We start from the raw sequence: 25061 nt of genomic DNA on the forward strand, positions 1-25061 counted from the left end.
GATGTAGTCCGGGCTGCCCCCCCCGCCGCGTCTCAGCAAGGGGCTCGGTGGGCGGGGCCGTAAGTCAAACACAGCTATGCAAACGCAAAATGATAGTTTTTTTTTTTTTTTTTACAGTCACACACACAAAACCACATTTTTTTTTACAGTCGCACAAAAAGACACACATGCCTTGTCCCAAATCGGAGCAACAACGCTTGCTTGGGGTTTTCTCCTGGTCTTTTCCCAAAGAATGAAATGGTTTTAACAAAACCAAAACCAAGCCAACCAACTAGCACCGCCGAAACAAACCAAGAAGCCTATTTCAACCCAAAAAGAATTTTAGCTGACAAGAAAGTGTTCTGGTGAAAGTGTGTCCCCCGATCCAAGCGATGTGGGTGACCAGAACCACGGCGGAACGCACAGAACCCAGCGCCTCCGCCAGGCAAACGCCCCGTCCCGAGGCCAGCACCCTGTCCTGAGGCGAACACCCTGTCCTGAAGCAAACACCCCGTCCTGAGGCGAACACCCCATCCTGAGGTGGGCACCCCATCCTGAGGCCAACACCCCGTCCCGCCTTATCAGCGCTCTGGTAGCTGCCCACGCAGTCACATGACGGCCATGTCTGTACCAAACAAAGGGCCGCCGTGCACCGCGACAGGACAGGGGCCAACGGCGCTGTGGAGCCGGGTGGCGGGCGAGCAGGGCTTGCTGCCTCACCGCTGCGCACGCTGCCGCTGGCCCTGCAGCTACCTGGCCTCAGCCAGGCAAGCAGGGGCACCCCCAGCTGGGCTGATGCCACAGCAGCGGAGTAGCGAGGTGGCCAGCGCAGCTCCCTTCCTGCTGAGAAGCTGCCACCCCTGCTGCTTGCCAAATCTGCCCCTCCACCAGGGCTGAAATCTTCCACCAGGTCAGGAAAAGCCAAGGGACATCCGTCAGGCTGCGTGTGCCAAGAAGAGCCAGCACGGAGAGGAAGCGGTGCGGGGCACGTGAGTGGTGTGGTGAGTGGGTGGCTGTCAGGGGGGTTCTCCATGAGCAGAGGGAGCAGCTGAAGCTGATTTCCCCTGGGGGTTCTTATGGGTGTCTGACCATTCCTGGGCTGACATTGGAGCTTTTCTTGATTCCTCACCAAGCTCCCATACGCTATGCTTGATGACGGCTGAGCTCAGGTCACTGCCTCCCCTTTCCCTGGGGCACTTACCGAGTCTGTCTTTGACTTCAGGTTTGTTTTCACGTGAGTGGGGAGACCGTAAAAGTTCTACCAGCCTATATTCAGGAGCAGACATGCGCAACACTGTCAGGCTGTCACAGTTAGAGCAGTGTCACCTCCAGGGCCTGGGCCACCTATTGCTGTTGCTCGTCCAGGTGGCAATGCCCTCCCTACACTGGGGGTGTGCTGCTAGCTGTCCTGGCCACAATGTGTAGGCAGTTGAGCCCATCTGGCTCAGGATCTTGGTGGTTACATCCCACCATGCTGGGGAGCCAATACTGCATGAACCTTACAGCTGTTAAATAGAACAGCCACATGTGGCCCCAGAGCCAGCGGGAGATGCAGGATTTCAGTTCGTGTCTCTTAGGAGTGCTGGCCTGGAGCACGGAGCACGGGGACCAGAGACAATGCTGAGTTTCAAGGGGGTGAGCTGCAGGTACAGCTCCGCAAGCTCTGGCTCAAGCTCCTAACCCTCATATCGGTCAAACTTGGCCTTACAGGTTTTACTGTGTGGTTTCTGTCCCCATCTTGCAGATGAAGATGCTCTTTATGATTTTATTCTGCTTTAGCTTAGATGTATCACTTGAGCTAATGCCAATCCTTGTGAGGACGTGCAGGGGCTGAAACAACAAACCCAAAGAGATGTGTAGAAATTCATACAAGCCAGGGTCACTACTGGAATTCTTCAGCAAAAAATTCCTCTCAGCTCTGTCTCCAGCTGTGCCAGCCCCTGGCACACAGACAGGTCTCCCCTGAGATGTGCTGCACTCTGATACAGCTCCCAGACAAAGGCCCCAGATGGGAATCACCTTGGTGGTGACTTCTGACATCATAGGCAGAACCACTAGGGCCTGACCCCCCATGTTGTCAGAGCCCAAACCCATCTTGTATTAAAACATGCATCTTAAAATTTGTGCGGAGCCTAATGATGAGTTCACAACTGTCTGAGCTGCTGCTGGGGCATGAAGGTGTTTGAGGTGTCTCTCTGCTTCACCTTACCCAAGTGCTGAACGCTCTTTGTTCATCTGTGCTTACTTTGCTCTTTGCAATAGGAGTGATCTCCCACCTGTTTTTCCCAGGCTAGGTCTGTGCTGCCATGCTAAAAGGTGGCAGCATGGCTCGGAGGATGAGCATCGATGAGCTGGAAGACCAGCTCCTCTGTCCCATCTGCCTGGAGGTCTTCAAGGAGCCCTTGATGCTGCAGTGCGGGCATTCTTACTGCAAGTCGTGCGTGGTGTCACTGTCTGGAGAGCTGGACGGGCAGTTCCTGTGCCCCGTGTGCCGCCAAACCGTGGACTGCAGCGCCTCGCCACCCAACGTCACACTGGCCCGTGTCATTGAGGCACTGCAGAGCCGGAGCGAGGCAGAGCCCACCCCAGAGTCCTGCCCAACACACCACAACCCCCTCAGCCTCTTCTGCGAGACTGACCAAGAGGTGATCTGTGGGCTGTGCGGCACCATCGGCAACCACCGCCAGCACAAGATCACCCCCATCTCTACCACGTACTGCCGGATGAAGGTCGGCAGGCAGGGACTCCCCAGGGTGGGGGTTAGGGCATCTGTAGCAGTCCCAGCCCCAAGCACAGCAGTACTTGCTGGCCAAGCGTCCCCTCTGCTTGAAGGGACAGGCTGGAAATGAGGCCAGTGTGGGCAGCATGGTCCCATAGCACAGGCAGATGTGGGGCAGGGAACCTTGGCTGGGGGTCAGCCGTTTCTCAGGTCAAGCATGTCCCTGGCTGAGGGGGCGCATGGTTTTGGTGGCTAGAGCGCGGTGGGGAGAGCTGAGGGTGAGGTAGTGCCAAAGGAACCTTTCAAGATTGCATTCAAATACTATCAGACGGAGTCTGGAGATAAGGGCTGAAGCGAGGTGCCACAGGAGAGCAAGGAGGCAGGGAAACAGGAGCCCCAGCCAGGCAGAGTAAATAGCTGGCATCCCCTGCCCAACATCACATGAAAGCCCAAGGAATGGAAAAGCACGGGGCCACTGTTCCCCTCAGCTCCTGACACTGGGGTGATAAGAGTGGGAGGCACCAGAAAAAAAACACCCTGCCTGAGCCAGGCTCTGGGCACTGGTGCTGATGGGGTCACAGGCCTGGCACTGGCTTGCAGCCGCTCACCACCACTCACCCAGTGCAGAGCTGCCATGGGTGCAAGGTACGGAGGGGCAGGAACAGGAGCAGAGATGTGGTGCTCCTGGCAAGAGTACTTGGCATGCTCTGAGTGTTCTGCCTCTGGCAACCCCAAATCCTCTAGATCCAAGTGATCAGCAGGGTGTGCAGGACCCCAGAAAGCTTGGAAGAGCATGGCTTCTCAGGGCCACAGCTTCTTGGGGGGCTGGCAAGCACAGGAGGACAGCCTTTGATCAAGTAGGCTGCCAGAGAGGACCGTCCTCGAGAGAGTTGCTGTCTTTTCAGGAGGAGCTGTCTGCGCTGTTAACCGATGTCCACCGGTACAAGAGGAACCTGGATGAACACTTCAGCAAGCTCATCAACAACAAAATCCGCATTGCAGTGAGTGCCACACGCCAAGGGAGCCTGCTTTGCAGAGTCCCCTGTGTCCCGCACGACTCTTGGAGCAACCTCTGCTCCTGGGTCTCCTCAGCTCACCTCCTCTATTTCCTCTCCCTCTCTTCTCCCTTCCCCGGGACAGCAGACAGGGCTTATCTTTCACCCCATTCCCTGAGATTGCTGTTCTCCATGAAACTTGGGGATTAAACATAACCCTGTTTTGGGAAAGGTAACGTAGCCCTCTTTGGTGGCTTTTGTTTTCCAAAGGGGTGACGTAACCTTCACTGCCTGTCCTGGCAGGAACACTAGTCAAAGCTTTTTTGACCGAATGTCCTTGGATATGATGAGATAACAGTGAAAAACACCCTACTCAGAGCAGGCTTCCCAGTCAGAACGCTGATAATTGCGCCTTGAGTCTATGTTTGGTTTAGATGTGTGTCCATTTTCCACATGGTAGACATCTCAAAGAGACCTCTTGGTATCCCTTCTGTTCCCTGGCAGCAGAGGGATCCAAAGACTCTCTTCCAGGGTTCTGACGAAGCCGGCTGGGGCATCAGGAACACAAAATCTGGGCGGGGTGTAAGGGAGGGGTGCCATGGTGCTGAGGCCAGCAAGGTGGAATGACATTTAGCCTCTGTGAAGAGATGCTCTTGGTTTGGAACAGAAGTGGAGGGCAGCTTGCTGGGGTGCACAGACTTTTCTGGTGGCACCTCCGAAACCAGAAAGCAGGTGAAGGGGACATAGTAAGGCAGTCCTGCACAGCCACTTGCTGTCTCCGTGCAGAACGAGGCGGATGTCTTCAAGTGTGTGATCCGGAAGGAGTTCCAGGAGCTGCACAGATACATTGATGAGGAGAAGGCCACCTTCCTGGAGAGCGTTGAGGGGAAGGCAGCCCAGCTCATAACCTCCATCGAGTCCCAGGTCAAGCAGACATCAGACGCCCTGCAGAGGCTGAAGGAGATACATAGCTCTCTGGAGACGCTCGGCAATGAAAGCCAGCTTGATTTCATCCGTGTGAGTATGCTCCCTAGTGTGTGCCTCAGGAAGGTGGTAAGGGTCAGACAGGCTCTCCTGCCTTCGGCCGACTGCTCACAGCCCTGGGCCTTCCCCCGAGCAGTGAGTACCCCCACCAAGCATAGCTAGAATACCAAGGGAAGCGAGACGTCGGTGCCCTCTGTCCAGCCAGGGCCTCCCCAGATGGCAGAGGCCCAGGAGAGGAGAAGCCTGGCCTTTCTGGCATGGGGCACGGATATGTGGAGGTGTGACCATGCAGACAAGTGCCGTTTTGCGAGCCTCCCACCACTGACTCTCTCTTTCTCTTGTTTTTTCCAGAAATACAGCTCCTCCCAGTTCAGGTGAGTGATGGGATGGAACCAGCGGGGACAGCAGCACCTCTGCACCTCTGGGCTAAAGAGCCCAGGCCAGTGGGTACCTCAGCATTGCTGGGGCAATCTAGCATGGACACGCTGCCCTGCTCACTTCCGTGGGCATTGCTGTCGTGACGGAGGGCCACGGCCAGAGCCATGCATGCAGCCCCAGAAGAGGGCAAGAGCAGCTGTGGAGATGCCAGTGGCTCCATCATACGTAGCAGAAGGTGAGAAGAGGCCACACACCCATCAACTGTGTCATGGCTGCCCATGTCTTTCCAGGTCAGAGCTTCCCAGCCTGCTCCCAGGTGATGGCATCTTTAGCCCCATTTCCTTCAAGCCGTGTTTCCACCAAGATGATATCAAGATGACCGTTTGGAAGCGGCTGCACCGCCACGTCCTGCCAGGTACCAACCTCCCCAGCTGGCATCACACTGGGAGCCCTGGCTCACTGGCACATGCTGCTGGGACAGGCTGCCCAGCTGGCACCCCACCGCCCTGGCCTCTGACTTGCTCTCCAGTTGTGCTCTTCTCACCTCCGGGAGAGCTCCTGGAGCAGTGGCTGGCCCAGCATCTCATGCTGCTAGCAGCCTGCTCTCGTGTAACACTTTGGCTGCTTAAAGTTCAGCAGCACCAGCCCATCTGGCCGTGCCAGCTCTCAGGGCAGAGTCAGCGTCACCTGGAGCCACAGCCCTACCTGCTAGCGTGGCTGGAGGCCGACTGCTTTCCTTTTAGCTCCAGAGATGCTGAAACTGGACCCGGTGACAGCGCATCCCCTCCTGGAACTCTTCAAGGGTGACACAGTGGTGCAGTGTGGGCTCTACCAGCGCCGGGACAGCAACCCCAAGCGTTTTGACTCCAGCAACTGCATCCTCACCTGCAAGGGCTTCTCCTGCGGCCAGCACTACTGGGAGGTGATAGTGGGCACCCGCAACCACTGGCGCGTGGGCATCATCAAGGGCACGGTCAGCCGCAAAGGGAAGCTCAGCAAGTCTCCCGAGAACGGCGTGTGGCTCATTGGCCTCAAGGAAGGCAAAGTCTACGAGGCCTTCAGCACCCCGCGGGCCACCCTGCCGCTGACCGCCCGGCCGCAGCGCATCGGGATCTACCTGCACTACGAGAGGGGCGAGCTGACCTTCTACAACGCCGACAGCCCCGACGAGCTCAGCCCCATCTACACCTTCCAGGCGGAGTTCCAGGGCCAGCTCTACCCCATCGTGGACCTGTGCTGGCCGGAGCGGGGGCCCTACTCGCCCCCCATCATCCTGCCCCCCCCCGGCGCCCCCCGGCGCCCCCAGGGGCCGTGCCGCCAGCCGGCCCCCGAGGCACCCGCCAAGCCCTAGCGCGGCCGCCGGGCCTCCCCTCCGCTCCCCTCCCCTCCCCTCCCCTCCGCTCCGCTCCCCTCCCCTCCGCTCCCCTCCGCTCCCCTCCCCTCCGCTCCCCTCCCCTCCCCTCCCGGCCCCTCGGGGAGCGCGGCGGCGGCCCCGGGCGGCCCCGCTCAATAAACGGCGCTGCCCGAGCCGCGCTGCGCCCGCTGCGAGCCGCCCGCGGGGCGGGGCCTGGGGGTGGGGCCTAGGGGAGGGGCGGGACCTGGGCTGGGGGCGGGGCCCGGCGGTAGGGGCGGGGGCCGGGGAGTGGGCGGGGCCGGGGGGCTTACGGGGCGGGGCCAGCACGGGGAGGGGGCGGGGCCTAGGGGGCGGGGCCTACGGGATAGGGGCGGGGCGAGCCGAGGCGTGCGGCAGTGACGTCGGCGGCGGCGCCGGCAGCGCGCGGTGGCGGCCATGTCGCTGTACGGCGCGGCCGCCGCCGTGCTGAGCGCGCTGGAGCGCGGCGAGGGCGGCCTGAGCGGGCTGGTGTACGGCAGCCGCTTCCCGGTGCGCGGCGGGGCGGGGCGGGGCGGCGCGGCGGAGGGGCCCGGGGGAGGCCGCGGCGCCCGTGACCGCCCGGTGCCGCCCCGCAGCACGCCCGGCAGCTGTACGCGCTGGTGGCCGAGACCCTGCGCTACTCCCCGGTGCTGGAGGCGGTGCTGGACGGCGCCGCGCTGCTGCGGGCCGAGAGGAGGCTGCCGCTGCCGCTGGCCAAGGTGAGGGGCCGCGGGGGGGGGGCGCGGGCCCGGGCCCGGGCGCGGGGCCGTGCGGCGCTGACGGCTGCCCGCAGGTGCTGGTGTACGACCTGCTCTTCGGCAAGGGCCTCAAGTGCGGGGGCCGCTGGAAGGCGCTGCTCCGGCGGCACCGGGCGCGGCTAGAGGCCGAGCTGGCCCGGCTGAAGGTGCGGCGCGGGGTGAGCCGCAACGAGGAGCTGCTGGCGGCCGCCCCGGGAGCCGGCCCCGGAGGTGAGCGGGCCGGGGGCTGGGCGCTCCCCGCGGCGCCGGGGCCGGGGCCGGGGTCGGGGCCGGGTGCGATTTCCCTTCCCCCCCCGTGCTCCCCAGCCCCGCGGGTCCCCCGCTACGTCCGGGTCAACACCCTGAAGGCGCGCGTGGACGACGTGGTGGACTTCTTCAAGCGCCAGGGCTACTCCTTCCTGGGCAAGGCAGGCAGGTGAGTGATCCCCTGCCCCAGCCTGCAGCTCGGCGGGGCGCTGGCGGGCGGGCAGCGAGCTCCTGCGGGATGAAGGCTGGTGAGCGATGGAGGGGCGATGCCGCTGCGCACAGTGGCTGGGTCAGGGTCTCCGCTGCCACGGTCCCCGCTCCTACCTTCCGCCTCTCTGGGCGCTGCCTGGAGCTGAAGCAGAGGGAGAGGAGGTGTGGGATGAAGGGGTTTCTGTGCCTGGGCTCTGGGGGGGTTCTGATTTTGGGCACGGTGGAGCAGGACAGCGCTCATTCTCTTTCCTTGTGGACAGCATGGAGGAGCTGAGGACCCTGTCTGGGAAGAAATTCTTACTGGATCTTCATCTCCCAGAGCTGCTGGTCTTCCCTCCACAGACTGACTTCCATGACAACCGTCTCTATACGTCAGGACACATCATTCTGCAGGACAAGGTCAGAGAGCTGGAGAGCAGGAGGCGGCAGTGCAGGGGTGGGAAAACCACTGGCAGGAGTGTAGGCTGTCTTTTCCCCCCAAGGTCTGGACTTGGGGCTGCTTTGCTGCAGCACTTGAATGAAACAGAAACCCTGAGCGCAGCCTGAGTCTGTGGGGTCCCCTCCCAGCTTTGCTTGTTTGTCTGACAAGCAGCTGGGAGGAACATGGCGCTCTGGGTCGTGCAGTGCTGTTCCCACACTGCAGGAAGAGGTTTCCAGCAGCAGAGGTAGGTGCCACGCAGACTTGGCCCCATGTTCCAGTGGTCACCTGTGACCCCCACAGCATCTGATGTGACCTGAGGAGGGGCCAAGGGCAGCTTGTGCACAAGGTGCATGCAGTCTGCACCTTTCGGGGTGGCTTGTCCTCCTGCAGGCCAGCTGCCTCCCTGCCTTCCTGCTCAGCCCCGTTGCCAGCTCCTACGTGATTGATGCCTGTGCTGCCCCTGGGAACAAGACCAGCCACCTGGCTGCCATCCTGAAGAACAAGGGGTGAGTGCAGGCTGGTGTGTGGCAGGGCCCAGAGGGACTGAGAGTGGTCACAGTTGTGAGAATGTGGCAGGGCTGAGGTGGGAAGAGCTACAGACTGTAACCTTACCTGCTGACTCAGGCTGACACTCCCTTCTCCCGAGGTGGGCTGGGGATCTGATGATGTTGGGTCATTGGGAATGCCTGAGGGGACATGGAATCATAGAGGGTCATGCCCCAGCTGCTGACTTGGCGCTCTGCCCTGTACACCTATGTGGGAGAGCAGCTTCTGAGCTCTGGCTGCCCTGCAGATAGGTGTTTAGGGTTGCTGGTGCCAGCTGGGCAGCCTGCTGTGGTGAGCGCGGCCCTGGGACCAGGCAGGGTGTTCCAGCTTCTCTTGGGTGCTGGGCTCTACTTTCAGACAGATTTTTGCCTTTGATATGGACGCCAAACGCCTGGCCACCATGAACACCATGCTGATGCGAGCCGGTGTCACCAGCTTCAAGCTGGCCCAGCAGGACTTCCTGACGGTTGATCCCCAGGACCCTAAGTACAGCAAAGTGACCTATATCCTGCTGGACCCGTCATGCAGTGGCTCAGGTAACGTGCAGGCTTGAGCCATCCCATCTGCCAAAGGCAGCAGGCTTAAGCAGGGCTTTTGGTGGGTGACTGCCGCTCTCTCTGCAGGGATGGTGAACCGGCTGCCAGTGGAGGAAGCTGCCCCAAGTGCAGAGCGGCTGCAGGCACTGGCTGGCTTCCAGCGCAAAGTCTTAAGCCATGCACTGAGCTTCCCGGCGGTCCAGCGCCTGGCCTACTCCACCTGCTCAGTGCACCGGGAAGAGAATGAGGATGTGGTGCAGGCAGTGCTCCAGGAACAGGGCTCGGCCTTCAGGTGCGCTTGTTTTGGGAAGTGATGGGGAAGGACAGAACACAGGAGGCCAGGAGGCTGTTGCCTCAGCAGCTGTTCTGCTGCTTTGGGTCAGCGTTGTCCCTTGTGCCATGCTGTAGGCTAGTGAACGTGTTCCCATCCTGGCCCTGCCGAGGACTTGCTACCTTCCCTGGGGCCGAGTGCTGCCTCCGTGCCTCTCCTGCAGCCACACTCACTCAGGGCTTCTTTGTGGCTGTCCTGGAGCGCTGCAGGGACCAGACTGCTGTCCCCAGGTAGGTGGTGGGAGGGGTGTAACTGGGCCCAGGGCTGCCTGGGTACCTTGGATGCCTTCCTCGTGTGAGGAGGAAGGCAGAAGGGTTGGCTGCCCTGAGTGCTGGAGAAGGCAGGAACCACGGACTATCTTTGCTCTTGTCACAGCTCCTTGCCTGCAGCAGCTGAGGAAAGTCTGCAGCAAGGCGAGGAAGCAGAGCCAGGAGCAGCTCCTCCCAAGAAGAGGAGAAGGAAAAAGCAGCGGGTAAAGACATGAAGTAACTTCCTCAGAGCATGCAGCGGCTGGCTGTAGCTGCTGGGTGCTGTTCCTCCTGTGCCCTGCTGCACTGCAGCCCTTGTACTGCCTGGACAACAGAAATAAAGCTTTGCACCAGCTGATGGTGTGAACTTTTGTAATTCTCTGCTCCTCCCCTGTTCTGAGTAAATGGTCTGGGTATTGCACATGCCATTGCACAGGAGGAAAGTGCTCTTCCAGGTGGGTATAGGGGCCCTTAGAGCCAGCCCACAGCAGAAGGCTTGCCCTCAACGATAGACCTGGACTGGGCTAGCCTTAGGAAGTGAAGTCAAACAGTACCAGTGTTTCTGTATCCTGGGGGCCTGGATTGCCCCTGCTGGATTAGTGACATAATACCTTATTTTCCCTAAAAAGCTTTAACCCAGCCTAATCTGTAGTTTTGGAAGAGGCTTTTGACTTGTGGTAATGAAGCAAATTAACTAATCCCTTGCTGGAGAAGACCACAATTTGTGCAGTACGCTGTCCTGCCCAGGAACTGCCACTGCTTGGCCTTTAGTCTTACAGCTGAACAACAGGCACACTAACAGCCAGGCAAAGGGGGGAGAACAAACATGTTGGTGAAATAATAGTCTGCCATCCCCCAACTTGCCACCCGGTGTTTGAATGTGGAGAGCAACACAATGCAAGCTGGAAGGAACTAGAAGGCAGTACCATACGCTGCACCAGCAACGTAGAGCCCTGCTTGAGCCCAGGACTCAAAGGCAAGCAAGACAGGAACAGGAACAGTCTTTTTATTTTAAATCAGTGACATGAGAAGCAAGAGGAAAAAAAAAATTGCACATTCACACTAAAATCCTCATCAGCCACACCAGGAATGATCCAAGTCTTGTTTGAGTAAAACCCCAGCTTCCCTCTGTCCCCCTACTGCAGCCCAGGCCCAGGGGTGTCTCCCAGCAGGGGGCTGAAGGGATCTGTACAGCACAGAGGGGACACAGCTTGGACTTCGCCTGCCTCTTGAGCTCTGGGGACTTTGTGCAGTTCTGGTTTCGTACAGGGCAGCCCAAGAACAGCAGAGCCAACAGCCAATGCTCCGCAGGGTGCCCTCACCTCCTTGCTCAGCACCTGCCACCCTCTGCACAGTGGTTCTGGGTGGAGCTGGAACGACTTGAGGAAGGCTGAGAGACAGGGCAGGTCCTGCCCTTGTGAGGCTAAGCAACAGCAGCCTGCACACCCCAGTCCTCTGCTCCCTCACCCTTGGAGCCCCATGACTGCTCTCCAGGCACAGCAAGCACCTGGGGAGAGGGACAAATCACCAGAACCAGCTTGCACATGCATGTAGCCCATTACTAGCTACTTTCTCAACCTCCGAGGGCATGTTTGCCCAACTTGGCTTCTTCACAGCACCCATCTACCATGCTCCAAATCAGCCCTGCAACAGGCTACTACAGCGCCTCAGTCGCTTTTTTTGCGGATGCTAGGAACCCCCCCAGCAGCTGTGACCCCTTAAGGGAGAAGGTGCCAGCCTGCATCACCTCCACCCCTCTGCACTAAAGGGGGGCATCCCTGCTGTGCCACACAGACCTTGGTCACCTACCCTCCTTCCGCCTGCTGGGAGAGGCGCCTTGTTCCTGGCAGACAAGAGGAACGTGCGAGAGCTGCTGCTCCTCAGCCTCAGGGGAATTAAAAAAGAGAAAAGTTTAGTCACATCCACATACATCACATTTTAAAAAATAATGACTTGTTACAGCCTGGGAGGAGCACGCAGTCACAGAGTACATGGCTGGGCTGCTCCAGCCAACCCCTGGGACACAGCTGCCTTTCCCCAGCACAGCCAGTCCCCTGGGGCAGAGGTGGGGTGGGCCCACGCCTCCTCACCAGGCTGTAATGTAACAGCACAGGTAAACTACCAACAGCGCTGCAGGGTCTAGCAACCTCACTGAACCAAGCTTGAAGGAATTCAAAGGCAATTTAGCTTAAATATAAAAATAAATTCTTATTTTGTTATAAAATGTTTAAATATTTTTCTTTTTTTTTGTTTTGTTTTTAAATTTAGACTTCAGCAGACACACACACTCACACGGCTCGGAGAGTAAAAAACCCGGCAGCAAAGCACTCCTGGAAGCAGAGGGGAGCCTGCGGGCAGGAATGCCCGTCCCTCTCCCTGGGCAGGGTAGCTGTTGGACACGGACCTGAGCTCTGGCAGCCTCTTCCCCTAAGACCTCCCCGAGATGGGAACAGCCCCACTCCCAGATGGGTGGGGACAGGGGACAGCACCACAGCTCCTAGGAGCTGGTAAAAAGAAAAGGATGGGGACGAGCTAAAAGTGAGAATCAACTCAGGTCTGAGGAGGTGCAAACCCACCTGCTCTGGGCTCCTTCCTTTGGCAGTGCCAGAGGACCCCAAGGTGGCAAAACGGCTCCAGCTCCCAGCCCAGGAGAGCAGGGCATGGGAGGGGAAGTTGGGAGAGGAGAGGCTGCCAGGGCCCGAGCCCCCATGCTGCGGGGCCAGGGCCAGATCCCCCCACCCCAGCTGCCTTTCTTTCAGTCACAATGACAAAGGGACAGAACTCACCCAGCAAGAGTAGCCACGCAGTGATGCTACTGTCAACATCCAATTAGCTAGGGCACGTCCCCTGCGAAGGGACAGGTGCCCCCCCCAAAAAACTCCAAACAGCAAATCCGGCATAACCAACATGCCGCCACACACACGGTTCAGTTTTTCCTCCAAACTCGATTCAATGAGAGCATTAAAACAGGAGCACAAACAAAGCAAAACGAACAGGGCTGTACACAAGCGGGGAGGGGAGGGAAAGGGGGAAGCCCAGCACCCAACAAGCAGCAGTGAGGACCGAGGACTGCCCGTGCCCACTGTGCTCCTCCAGCTGAACTTCGGTGCTGTGGCACAGAGCTGCCTGCCCAGTGCATGCTGCACGAGGCCTGAGGTTCGACAGGAGATGAGAAGTTGTGACAAGGGACTTGTCATCTAGCTGCAGCTGGGTCAGCCACTTACGGCACCAAAATGCCCACGCTTGCAAGGCCAGGCTGGTGCTAACCCAGGATTGTGCTCTGCAGAGATGACAATGACCAGCTCGAAGCAGAGTCCTCCAGAGGAAGCGTGTTCACCAGGCCACAAGATTAAACAGCAGGGAAAGATTTCTGAGCCTGGTGAAAACGACATCCCTCAGCAGCCCAGAGCAGAGAACTGTGCCCAGCAGGGCTGCGGCATGGCTATGGCTGGGCTCCGACCACAGATGTGCCAGCTGCTGTGCTGGGGCCAGGGGGGCTGATGGCCAGGGGGCTCGGGAGGGGACAGGAACAGCCATAGGAAGCAACGGGGAAAATTTACATGTTATGAAACATGGCAAAACAGTGAGGGAGGAAACGCTGTGGGTATGTACAGAGGTTCATCCAGCCTTGGCTGTGGAACTGTTCAAGTAAGAAGAGTTTGGTTTATCCTGTTGTCCCACCCCGGTCACTGCCACCCAGCACTGCCTCCAGCTGGCATCCATCAGGGGCCTGGCCCCGTCACCACTGCTCCCACCATGGGGACTGCTCCAGACCAGAGGCCCTCACACGTATGCTGGCGCAGGTGCTCCTTGCACAGGCCAGCGACAGGGACCTGATAACCCCAGAGGTTACTTTTTGCGGGTGTGCTGCCTTCGTGCCTGCAGCCGCTGACGAGCGCCGGTCTTGGATCCTGCTCCAATGGAGAACGCTGCGGCTGATGGACCTGGAAGCAGAAAGGTTGCATAGGTCTCTCTGGCCCGGCAGAGGAGGAATTCTGGGGAAACGAAGATTTTGCCTCCCCTGGGGCCCAGCAGGTACCACCTCAGCCTGTTGCAGGGGACTGCATCAAACCTGGCTCCCACAACACAGCCTGGCCGCGCTGCTGTCCCAAACCCAAAGAGTGACATGGCCCAGCAGCCCCCCGGCCTGGTGACGAACCCTTACCAAAGGAAGCGCCAACTCCTCCAAACGCTGAGGCAGGAGTGCTGGGCGTCCCAAAGGAAAGGCTGCTGCTTCCACTCCCCACTGCTCCTGGGACAGGCGTGCTTTGCCCAAAGGTGGGAGCAGGAGTTCCTGGAAAGCAACATACCGCCATGAGCCCGGTTCAGCAAAGAGGAAGAACCTGGCCTTTGGGAGACAAGGAGGCACAGATCTCCCCCTACAGACTGAAGTGTTCTTCACCCAAGAACCCTTTTTCATGCAAGAGGTTGCACCCTTGCTTTCTCATCATAATCCCTGGACCCTCTTGCCATGAGGGAAGCACGGGTAGATTTGCAGGTCAGGGAAGCACAAAGGTTCACATCTGTCTAGACCAGAAGTTTCTCAACACTTGGTTGCAACTCCACAGTAGGCAAGGTGGTTCAGCAAGGGTTCGAAGTGGTAGTACTTTGGTCACAACAACCCCATAGGCTTGGAGCAGAGTAGCTGGAAAGCTGTGCAGAGGAAAAGGATCTGGGGGTGTTGGTCGATGCTCACCTGAACATGAGCAGGCAGTGTGCCCAGGTGGCCAAGAAGGCCAACGGCACCCTGGCTTGTGTCAGGACTGGTACAGCCAGCAGGACCAGGGAGGTGATCGTCCCCCTGTACTCTGCACTGGTGAGGCCACACCTCAAGTGCTGTGTTCAGTGTTGGGCCCCTCACTACAAGGACATCGAGGCCCTGGAGCGTGTCCAGAGAAGGGCCTGGGACACAAGTCCTGTGAGGAGCAGCTGAGGGAACTGGGGGTGTTTCGTCTGGGGAAGAGGAGGCTCAGGGCAGACCTCATTGCTCTCTGCAACTGCCTGAAAGGAAGGTGTGGGGAGCTGGGGGTTGGCCTCTTCTTGCAAATAACTAGCGACAGGACTAGAGGGAATGGCCTCAAGTTGTGCCAGGGGAGGTTTAGGTTGGAAATTAGCAGACATTTCTTTCTTCTGCTGAAAGAGCAGTCAGGCATTGGAATGGGTTGCCCAGGGAGCCTGTGGCACCATCGTCCCTGGGGGTGTTTAAGGAAAGGTTGGATGTGGTGCTTCGGGACATGGTTTAGTGGGTGATACTGGTGGTAGGGGGATGGTTGGACCAGACGATCTTGGAGGTCTTTTCCAACCCTAATGATTCTAGAACACTGCGGAGAGCCAGCAGAGAAGATTGTATTCACTGGCTGGAAGTGTTTCCACTCACCAAGAAATTCCAATTTGCTTTTAACTAGTAGCAAGACCTTGACTTCTCAGGGGCAGGAGAGCACCTGGCTGGGCTCAGTGCTCACATGGAACCAGAGAGCTGGCATGTTTAGAGGGGCCAGGGAGCAGTGAAGGGCTAAGGACTAGTCTTCTCCTCTGCCACCAAGGGCTGGGGACCTGGGCAGAGTGCACTGCACTACTGTTAACCCATCGAGGGCTGCGGAGCCCCGGGGAGGAGCTCTGCAAGGTCTGGAAGGAAAGCAGCTGCCTAGATCCTGCCCTGCCCTCCCCCTGCCAGAAGGCCCCAACCACTGCCACTCACCTCCAAACACAGGCTTGGCGTCGGGGGTGCTGGGCACAGTGAAGGCAAATGGCGTGTTGTGGTTCTGTGCACCCAGCGTGCTCTGTGTCAGGGAAGAGCCGAACGGCGTCGCTGCCGCTGCTGCTCCGCTCTGCCCAGCCCCGAAGTTGAATGCCACGGCAGGGGAGCCGCTGTTCAGGGCGGGCGTGCTGAGCCCAAAGGCACCGGCAGAGGGGCCCGGCTGGGCGGCTGCCCCGAAGGTGAAAGGAGAAGGGGTGGTGCCAAAGACGGCCGTGCCAGTGCTGCTGCTTGTGGTCTGGGTGCTGGAACCAAAGCTGACTGTCGTGGAGGTGGCTGTCCCGAAAGAGAAGACTGACGCGGTGGTCCCAAACACTGCCTGGGCGCTGCTGGTGCCAAAGGCACTCTGGGTGCCGCCTGTGCCGAAGGCCGGCTGTGCGCTGCTGCCGAACGCTGGCTGGGTGCTGGACTGCGCTGCGGGGGCTCCAAAACTGAACGCGGGGCCAAAGCCGACGGGGCCCGCAGCAGGCTTGCTGGCGGGCAGCTGGCTCTCCGCAGCACCAGCGCTGAACGCTGGCTGGCCTGCTGCCCCAGGATACGGCGGTGGTGGCTTCGCGCTTGTGCTGAAAGAACTGCCAAAAGCTGAAACGGAGGAGCCAAACGTTAACGTCGACTGACCTGTGGTGGCTGGGGTAGCTGACGACAGCGTGGTGCTCCCAAATATGCTAAAGCCCACAGTGGTGGTAGGTGCCACTGAGTTTGAAGGTGCTTGGCCAAACGTGGGGCCTCCAGGGACACTGGTGGTGGCAGTGACAGTGGCTGGAGCTAGCTTTCCAAACTGGAACACCGGCCCTGGGGCAGCAAAGCTGGAATCTGTACTGGTAGCCGAGCTGGCCAGGCCGCCGAACAGGAATGGCTGCGACGTACTCGTGGATGTGGCAGTGGTCACAGTCAGGCTGGCAGTAGGGCCGGCGGAGGCAGGCGGGTTGAGTCCAAAGCTGAAAACTGGCTTACTGGTGGCATCTGTGGAGGAACTCAGAGTGGTGGCAGTCGTAGCTGCGGTGGTAAAGATGACGTTAGGGAGACCTGTGAATCCTGCCGTGGTGGTTGTGGAGGCTGCTGGCAAATCTGCAGCCGAGGCCGTCTGTGACAATGGTTTGAACGTGAAAGGAGAGGCCTTTGCTGGAGACAAAGCTGCTGTCACGCTGCCAAAGATAGGCTTGAACATGGTGGCGGTGGAAGATGTTGAGGAAGGGCCTGAGCTTGCAGACACAGTGACTGCAGGGGAGATGGCAGTTGTACAGGGTGCTGTGCTCTCACTTTTTGGCAAAGCACCGAAGATGGGTTTGAAGACGGGGGTTGTAGTGGGGACAGCAGTGGCTGTGGTCGTTGCTGGCTGGCTGGCAGGTGGGGTGCTCAGCATCCCAAATAGGACATTTGGCTTTGGTAAGGAGGGAGGCTTAACAGGGGTCTGGCCCAGCTCTGTGAACGCAGGTGCCACGCTGCTGGGAGGCTGTGCCCCCGAGGCAGGAGGTGCAGAAAGCGAAGGTGTGCTTAACACGGGCACAGGCTTGGTGTCAGCAGAGGTCACAGGCAGAGAACTCAACTCCAGTGACACAGCAGTAGCAGGCAGCTGTGATGCTGATGAAGAAGGCTGGGACCCTATTACAGCTCCAGTGGAGTCTGGAAAGGGGAAGAGAGCTTTTTTAGGGACATGGGCCTAACATACCGACAGCCTTTCTCCCAGACAGCCATCCTAGTTCCGCAAAGGTTCCTGGAGCCCCAGTCCTCCATGCTCACCACAGCTCACAACAGGACCACGGCCTGTGTCCCCCAACTTGCCCTCCAAGTCCTGCCTGCCAGGGCCGGCAGAGCATTTAAACAGGAATTTTTCCAGCCTGCCTTCAACAGAAGGAATGCAGGGCTCCTGCTGAGCCTGGCCTGCTCTGCCACGATCCCACCCTGCTGACCCTACTTCTCCTCACCTGCTGGCACAGGTGCAGCCTGGCTGCTCTGCATCTTCTTCAGGCTGTCCAGGAGCGAGTTGCTGCTGGGTGGGACAGGAGCTGTTGATGCAGGCGCAGGCCCTGGGGATGTCACCGTGGGTACTGCGAATGCCAGCGGCCTGGACACAGGTATAGTCTCTGCAGTGGTGCTGGGGACTGGATCTACTGGAAAGGAGAAAAAAAAATCAGTATCCGTAACTTGCTGTAGGGGACTAGCCATTAGTAAAACTGCAGGCTCTGGGGCATGACCTCTGTGAGTCTCAAGGCACTGAGAGCATCCCCAGACCCAAGGACCAGGCAAGGACTTGCCTGGGAGCTTCCCTAGCCTGTGCTGCAGACACCCCACTGCCTGCCAGCCCCAGCCCTGAGTTCCTACTACTCTGCTCCCTGCCAACCCCATCAGGAGCCCAGCCTGCCCAGAGGTGCAGCCCTTACCAGCCTTATCCTCCAAGACTTTGTTGAACCACTGCAACGCTGCCTTCTTCTCCGCATCCAGGTCCTCCGATGTGATGGAGTAGCCCAGCTGAGGCGGCGGGGGCTGCCAAGAGAGAGCAGCAGCTTAGCTCCTTCTCAGGGAAGCCGGCAGAGCCTCTCTGAACGTGTGGTGAAGGCAGGCAGTCGCAAGACCCGTGAAGCAGGTGGTTCTGCCACAGCACGCTACCGCGGAGCTCCAGTCCCCACTCATCATGACCCCGGCTTGGCGCTGAGGGCACGGCAGGCCTTCCCCAGGCCATTACCTGGTCCGGCAGCAGGCAGCACAATCACGCACAGCCCACCAGACACTGGGGCTGGGGATAGCGTCACTTCCCACTCCGCCAAGGACGGGGCCTCCTTCCTGAGGGCAGGCAGGTCAGTCTCCCCCCAGCCCTGCAGAAATTGCAGTGAGCACATTCTATCGCCAGAGGAGGGCAAAAGGGGCTGCGAGACAGCGACGTACCAGTGCCAGCTGGTCCCCCCGGCGAGACGACAGCAACTGGATCTTCCTCTTCCGTTTCCCGCTGCTCCCTGACACAGATGGTGGGCTCAGGGAATTCCGCTTCTTTCGCATCGGTGTCTCCACCACTGCAGAAGAAGGTAAGTCAGAGCCAGCTCTGGGCAGAGGAGTTGGACTTGTATCAGCTGGGTAGTCACATACACCTCCTCTCTGCCTGACCCAAACTCAAAGAGCAGAGCCAGGGGCATGGCTTTAAGCCGAGAACAAGGCTACAAGGCTCTGGAAAAGCAGCTGGCCACAGCACATCCTGGTGCAGTTTGGTACGAGAGCCTGTTGGCATTCAGCAGAGAAGCAACTCCTTCCCCACCTCCAAACAGTCCTTGCCATCTGCCTACTTGAATCACACACCAGGAAAGCTACATGAGCCACATCTAGTGCCGCACCATGGCAGACGGGTGGCTATTTGTGATAGACACGGGATATCCCGTCCATTTTAGATGAGGAAGCATTGGAAGAGACTCAGCCTGGAATCTGATCAGGGTGCTGCTTGTAGCATGGCACATCTTGACGCAAGGTTGACACCCGGACCCGTGCCAGTCAAGGTGCTGGGGTTCCCTCTTGCAAGCCAGCTCCCACACATCTGCTAGCACGCAGACATCATCAGTATCCCTTGCTCATCGCCTGGAAATTCATTTAGGGCAGTTGCTGAGGCCAGCAGAAGTGCCACTGCCTCGGCACCAGCACATCCCTAGTTGCCAGGTGGCACCTCAACCCAATCCCACCCGTAGACTTAAAGTCACACCACGTCCCCGCTGCTTGTGTGCGCTGCCAGCCTATCCAACCCTGCACAGAACTGCTGCCAGTCCACGCTCACCTTTCTCTGTCTGCAGCTCCTTGTCTGATTTCACTGGAGTGGAAGTGTTGGAGCGATGTGACTCCTCCTCCCTGTGCCAGTGGGAGAGAGCTAGTTAGGGCCAAGCCCCAGGCATGGCGCCATCCCCTGAGAGCAGGACAGGCCAAACACACTAAGGATTCCTATTAGTAACCCTGGCCTGTGGCCTCAGCCAAACAGCATGCCTCAAGACATCTTGAGCACAGCCCTCCACCATCCTGAAAGCAGCTCAAGGCTCAGGAGCTGCTTCCCTCTCCAGACCACAGCTTGGTGCAAGTCTGCAGAAGCCCCAGTTCTCTGTAGGACAAATCAACCTGAGGGCAGCACCCAGCGGCCCTGGATGGGAAACGCCATCCCTCACAGGTCCCTGTCTGACACCCACCCTCTCAGGGCAAGGGCGGTGTCAGTTTTAGTTCTGACAAAAGCTTACTGTGGAGTCAGGTCCTTCTCTGAGCTGGGAGAGAGGAGCACACGGGCCTACGCAACAAGGCAGGCACCAAAAGGCAGCTGTATTTTACGTATTTTACATAGCTCTGGTGAATCGCTTTAGAGGAGACAGCAAGAATCAGGACCTGCCTCTTCCCAGGTTCTGGCGGCTCAAGTAACCCAGGCTATGAAAATGCCACAACACAACGCTGCCTCTGTGGCAATATCTGAACGTTTACATCTCTAACCTGGTCCCAGAATGGGGCAGGGATTGGGATGGTGCAGCTCCACTGCTCCAGCACTCGTGCTGGGACAGCAGCGTAACAAGGTGGCAGGGACAAGTGGACAAAAGCAACAGGACTGCCACACGGGTGGGTCACACAACAGTCACGTTTCACAAACAGGCCCGGACTACCTGGCCTCGTGGAGAGCAGGATTTGGTCACCAGGACAGCTGAGACATTGCCTGCCCTCCCCCTAGCTGGCATCGATCCGCAGGCGCTCCCCAAGTGAGTGGCTAATTACCTGGCTTTCCTGAGAGGCCACTCTGGCGTCTGGGGGCGGGAAGATGCGGGGCTGGACAGCGGGGAAATGCTCACACCACTCCTCTTCCACAGCTGGAATCCAGAGAGAGACCAGCAGTAACTTAGCGCACAAGCTGGGAGGGAGGAAACTGTCCCATCCTCCTGCTCGCTCGCACGGTAAATGCCTTCTCCCAGGACCGTGGCTAACAAGCCCAGAGCCTCACTCCCTCCACCACTTTGCTCCCCTCCACGTTCAGTAGGAGCACAGCAGCATCTGGCCGCCCCAAACTGAATCTGCTTCGGGAGCAAGCAGCCTCCAGGCTCTTAACAGCCAGTCCTGGCCAAGAGGACAGGAGGAAGGATGCTGTGTCAGGTGCAGCTCTCTTGCCATCACACAGCGCAGGCAGAGGCTGCCCAGCTGCCCTTGCATGTTTACAGCGGCTCTGGCTGAAGCAGGGCACCTCCTCGCCAGAGCCCAGAGAGGATGAATCCCACTTCAAGGATCTCAGACTCACTCCCATCAGGGGAAACCTGTCCTTACTAATAGCATGGAGGAAGCCTTTCTCCACAAGGACAGCACAGTTTCACTAGCCATGACCATGTTCCTCCATCAGATCTGCAGCCTGACCCAAGAGCCATTTGAGCAGTTTTATTACAGCTCAGCAGCTGCCAAGGGGGCCTGGGTCAAAGTGGGAACACATGGCTCCTGTACATGCTGACTGCAGCTGAAAAGGTGGCAGTGCTGCAAAGGGATTTACTTTTCCTTCTTTCCTTTCACCTGGATCCAGCCACCCTAGCACGCTGGCCAAGGCTAAGCAGGGAGGGGGGAAAAAAAAAGTCTCCTCCTGGTTTCAAAAGTAAAAAAGAAAACACTACAGCAGGACAGCTCAGCCTGGGGACACCCCTGGCAATGTGCGCTGAAGGATGAGGAACATCACTGCCTGCTGCTGCTGACACAGCAGCCAGCCTAACGTGCAAGGAATCTGCCTGCCTAAGCTGTGCTGGAGACTCCCTGCAGTGCTCACCACCAGGCACCTGGCAACACTGCTCTCATCTTACAAGCCCTGGCTTTGAGTTACGCAGGTGATCCCAGAGGAAAGCTGAGCTACTCTGCACCTTGCCTGGCTGTGGGCTCCAGCGGTGCCTTTGGCAGGGGTGTCTCCTACCTGAGAGAGGCCCCGGCTGGAGCTGTAGGAGCTGGCAATGGCGTTGCGGATGGAGCTGGGGATCCCACCAGCATTTGTGTTGTTGAGGGAGCTCACGGAGGAGGTGCGTGACCTCTTGTTCGAGCAGTCATCTGGGCAGTGTGAAACAAGGCCCCTCTTCAGAGAGCCAGGCCTGCAGAAAGTTAAACACGATTTTAGGAGCTCCCCACCATTCTATCCATGGGCCCTTTAAACGCAGGACAGGTTGAGGAAAGCAACCCTGCTCCTTCACACAGCACGGAGCTTGGAAAGAGGCCTCTGCAGCAGCACAGCCCTACAGCCACTGGCCTGCACCCACAGAGCACAGCTCTAATACTGAGTGACAGCCAGGAGGCACGGTCACGGCCTCTCTTCCTCTTCACAGAAGCTACGCTCCACAAGCAAAACCCAAGCACCTTTTCCAGAGCGCACAGATTTTCAGACTCACCTCCCAGCCAACAGCAGTTGCTTTTGGCCCAGCGGGCACTTACTTGGGTATGAGAGAGGCAGGGACACCGTTGGCTACCAGGGGCTCAAATGCTGACTGCCCACTTCCACTGCTATCGTGGCGCCTGCAGGAGAGAGGGCAGAAACCTGTGAGAGTGAGGAGGCAGAAGCGACGAGGGCTGCCCTCTCAGCCTGGCAACAAGACCCCTTCCAGGGGGGGCTAGGCACTGTGAAGGCACAAACCTTGCTTTTTTCTTGCCAACACCTGGGATAGAGGTTTTCCCCATCCACAGCCCACTGCAGAGTTTCTTTCCACTTAGTCCTTACCCCATCGATTCTCATCCCCAGCTGCTTCCTCCCAAGCACCAGCAGCTCCATCAGCTGCCTGCTGGGCAGAGCAGTTTTCATTTAACAAAATATTTGCTCAAATACATTATTTGAAGCTAAAATATTTCAGAGAGACTTTGCAGCTCATTTTTGGAATGGACCTGAGCTCCAGAGGTCTAGTCTTCTACCTCTTCCTAGCCAGCACCTTGGATGATTTGAGTCAGAAATGGGATCCCTGTTTCCCGCAATGATTCAGTAAAGAATGTAAGCCTGAAAGTCTTAAAACAAACCCTACTGTGAAGCAGAGCTGGAGGCGTCAGATCCATCCTGTCACTTAGCCGAAGTCCTTCCTTCAAGCTCTGAAGGTGTTGATCACATTGCACAGGCAACCCAGTGCTCTCCAGCTGACGCATACTCCTTTCTGCCCTCAAAGGTCACAGTATTTTCTGCCTACAAGCATTCTTCATGCTTGTCAGATATCAGTGCCTTCAAAATTGGCTTTTGTGGCAGAGATTGGTATTGGCGTGTTGAAAAAAAAGAAAAAAGCAGATCCTGTTCGCGCAACCAGCCTCTGGCATCCTACTCAGCTCTGGTAGGGCTCAGATTCACCAAGCTGTGGCAAGTGTTCAAAAGGAGAGGAAAATCCCGTGATGAAAGAAGAATGCCACACGTCCTGCTGCAGCTCCCACCACCAGCCCGCTCCTGCAGCAGCAGGACAGCAGCCAGCAGCTTTCTGCAAACCCCACTCATCCTGTTGTGCTCAGGACCACCTCCAGCAGCAGCCCCAGAGCAGCACGCAGGGCAACGCACCCAGCCACTGCCTTTCTCTGCCCAAACCACTCCTCCTTAGTCTCTCCATTCATGTGCCTCAGCCCAGGCAGGCTGCCCTGGAACACGATGGGCAGAGGGGTACAACGCAAACCTTCCCACATACGTGGAGGCTAAGAAACAAGAAACAGGAGCAAAAAGAAAACAAGGCAGTGACAAAGGCTCCAAAAGACCTTGGCATCCAGGATTTACACCTCGTCCTTCACAGAGCACTGCAAAGACGCTGCACCCTCACTTCTTGTAGCTCAGAGCTAGAAATCGCTGACCTTGACTAATGAAAGCAGAAGATAGTCTCTCCTGTTGTCCCTTCTGTCTTTACCTCCTTCCAGTACTTACAGGGCATGAAGGAACCACGCAGAGCTTTTAAAGCATAATGCTTCCACCTGGAGTCCTAAGACTTGGGGATTGCATCTCTCCTTGACAACTAGGGCCAACTGAAGGATAGAGATTTCAGCCTACGGCTGATACCAGGTTTTCCCCGCCAGTTTCCCCAGCCTGCAAACCCCTGTGATGACAGAAATCACTTCCCTTCCCGGGAGCCTTGACAGACTTCCCTAATCCACATTCAGGTCTCTCCCAGCCCTAGCAACGCAGGGGAACATGCCTGACCTGCGAGCTTGCCCAGGCAAAACCTAAACCATACCCCTTTGATCTGAAAAGGGCAAAAAGGAGTCTTGGAAGAATTCCTGCCACAGCTGAGAGGGCTGGGTTATGGGGTATGCTTCCTCTTTGCGTTCCTCTGGTTCAGTTTCCAGTGCTCTTTTCTACCCAAGGCTCTGTGTCACATCACGTTTGTCACCACGGAAGCGCTAGGCCCATTCTGACCATCCCAATACACGGCCAGCAACCTGCACCGCCAGCTTATTACCTCCTCTTGCTCTCTTGATCGTTCCCCAAAACCTGGTCCTCCTCCTCCTCCTCCACAGCCCTCTTCCTGCTCTCCTTGATGGCGTTCAGCACAGTCTCTTTCGCACACGGGTCGGGGCTGCTGTTGGCCAGGAAGGCCGCAGGTGAGGTCAGCCGCTCCAGCCTGGGAAGGAAAGCAAGGAGTTGGGAAAAGGGGCGCCGCAGGGCCAGCCCCCCAAGCCCTCGCGCTGGCCGCCCGGGGGCCCCGCGTGAGAGGCGAGGGCCGTCCCACGTGGTCTGAACCCCGGGATTCCTCCCAGGGCACGAAAGCGACGCCGCGGGCGGGGACGAGGCCGGCGCACGGGGGTGAGGCCGGCGCGGGGCCGCGCTCTGCCACCGCGGTGCCGAGGGCCAGCGGCCGGCCCTCCCGGGGCAGCTCCCGGGGCCCCCGCCGTACTCACGCGGGGCTGCGGGCCAGGCCTCCGGGCCGGGCGATCCTCACGGTGACGGGGCTGCGGGCCGGGCCGGCGCGGCGAGCCCAGGCCGCGCTCCTCCGCGGGCAGGCGTCCCAGCAGGCGGCGGGCAGGGCGCCGGGCACGGCGCTGCGGGCCGGCGGCGGCAGCGGGTACCGGCGCCGGGGCGCCTGCTGCCGGCAGCGCGGCGGCGTCCTGCGGAGACGGCGGCGGTCAGCGACGCCGGGCCCCGCCGCGGTCCCCCCCCCGCCCCCGCTCCGCCCCGCTTACCCCAGGCCCAGGCCGAGGCGCCGCGGCGGGGCCCGCTGGGGCCGGCCCGAGGCGGCGGCGGCCGGGCCCCCGTTGGCGACGGCTTTGGCGGGCGGGCCGGGCCGCATGGCGCACCAGGCCCCCGCCGCGCCCAGCGCCGCCGCGCCCAGCAGGGCGCCCCGCAGCACCAGGCAGGCCAGCGCCAGCGCCAGGCCCACGGCCGCCAGCGCCGCCGCCGCCGCGCCCCGCCGCCCCCAGGGCCCCGCGCCCGGCCCGGCCCCCGCCATCCCGCGCCGCACCGAGCCGCCCGCCAGCCGCGGCCGCCCGGCATGCACTGCGCCGCGGGGCGGGCCCCGGGACGGGCGGCGGGGCCGGGGCCGCCCCCTCCCAGCGCCCTCCCGCCGGCCGCGGCCCGGCCGCGGCCCCGCCCCGGCCTCGCCCCCAGCCCCGCGCCCGCCCGCCCCGGCCCCCCCCCGCCCGCCCCCGGCCCCGCCGCTCCCGCCCGGCC

At 59.4% G+C, this 25061-nt stretch overlaps 3 protein-coding genes across 3 annotated transcripts; 2 read left to right on the plus strand and 1 right to left on the minus strand.

Annotated features, from left to right (window-relative positions):
• The first annotated feature begins 2280 nt into the window (after positions 1-2280).
• On the plus strand, positions 2281-6406 carry TRIM50 (tripartite motif containing 50). Its single transcript, XM_035559050.2, has 6 exons — positions 2281-2708; positions 3604-3699; positions 4480-4710; positions 5029-5051; positions 5346-5470; positions 5799-6406. The coding sequence occupies exons 1-6, from the start codon at positions 2286-2288 to the stop codon at positions 6404-6406; spliced, it is 1506 nt and encodes a 501-aa protein (XP_035414943.2). The 5' UTR covers positions 2281-2285.
• Positions 6407-6785: 379 nt separating this feature from the next.
• On the plus strand, positions 6786-10079 carry NSUN5 (NOP2/Sun RNA methyltransferase 5). Its single transcript, XM_035559190.2, has 10 exons — positions 6786-6937; positions 7024-7146; positions 7221-7395; positions 7492-7600; positions 7902-8040; positions 8453-8568; positions 8966-9144; positions 9232-9436; positions 9553-9705; positions 9851-10079. The coding sequence occupies exons 1-10, from the start codon at positions 6845-6847 to the stop codon at positions 9957-9959; spliced, it is 1401 nt and encodes a 466-aa protein (XP_035415083.1). The 5' UTR covers positions 6786-6844; the 3' UTR covers positions 9960-10079.
• Positions 10080-10714: 635 nt separating this feature from the next.
• Positions 10715-24681, minus strand: POM121 (POM121 transmembrane nucleoporin). Its single transcript, XM_035559051.2, has 13 exons — positions 24575-24681; positions 24293-24499; positions 23854-24015; positions 21875-21955; positions 21366-21537; positions 20201-20292; positions 19233-19303; positions 18362-18486; positions 17860-17962; positions 17404-17586; positions 15422-17101; positions 13889-14017; positions 10715-13667 (listed from the first exon to the last, which is right to left on the minus strand). The coding sequence occupies exons 1-13, from the start codon at positions 24679-24681 to the stop codon at positions 13573-13575; spliced, it is 3207 nt and encodes a 1068-aa protein (XP_035414944.1). The 3' UTR covers positions 10715-13572.
• Between the last annotated feature and the right edge of the window lie 380 nt (positions 24682-25061).

The sequence above is a fragment of the Cygnus atratus genome, chromosome 20 (assembly GCF_013377495.2).
Source record: "Cygnus atratus isolate AKBS03 ecotype Queensland, Australia chromosome 20, CAtr_DNAZoo_HiC_assembly, whole genome shotgun sequence".
Lineage (NCBI taxonomy): Eukaryota > Metazoa > Chordata > Aves > Anseriformes > Anatidae > Cygnus > Cygnus atratus.

What these genes read in the sequence shown, in the direction of transcription:
- POM121 (XM_035559051.2), bottom strand. Translation starts at nt 24,681, where the DNA reads ATGCGGCCCGGCCCGCCCGCCAAAGCCGTCGCCAACGGGGGCCCGGCC. An exon ending in CCTGCCTCTCTCATACCCAA is followed by an intron (nt 21,538 to 21,874) that starts GTAAGTGCCCGC and finishes AACTTTCTGCAG; the next exon opens with GCCTGGCTCTCTGAAGAGGG. An exon ending in AGGAGTTGGCGCTTCCTTTG is followed by an intron (nt 13,668 to 13,888) that starts GTAAGGGTTCGT and finishes TTCTGCTTCCAG; the next exon opens with GTCCATCAGCCGCAGCGTTC.
- TRIM50 (XM_035559050.2), top strand. Translation starts at nt 2,286, where the DNA reads ATGCTAAAAGGTGGCAGCATGGCTCGGAGGATGAGCATCGATGAGCTG. An exon ending in CCACGTACTGCCGGATGAAG is followed by an intron (nt 2,709 to 3,603) that starts GTCGGCAGGCAG and finishes CTGTCTTTTCAG; the next exon opens with GAGGAGCTGTCTGCGCTGTT. An exon ending in GCCAGCTTGATTTCATCCGT is followed by an intron (nt 4,711 to 5,028) that starts GTGAGTATGCTC and finishes TGTTTTTTCCAG; the next exon opens with AAATACAGCTCCTCCCAGTT.
- NSUN5 (XM_035559190.2), top strand. Translation starts at nt 6,845, where the DNA reads ATGTCGCTGTACGGCGCGGCCGCCGCCGTGCTGAGCGCGCTGGAGCGC. An exon ending in ACATCATTCTGCAGGACAAG is followed by an intron (nt 8,041 to 8,452) that starts GTCAGAGAGCTG and finishes GTCCTCCTGCAG; the next exon opens with GCCAGCTGCCTCCCTGCCTT. An exon ending in CCCGTCATGCAGTGGCTCAG is followed by an intron (nt 9,145 to 9,231) that starts GTAACGTGCAGG and finishes CTCTCTCTGCAG; the next exon opens with GGATGGTGAACCGGCTGCCA.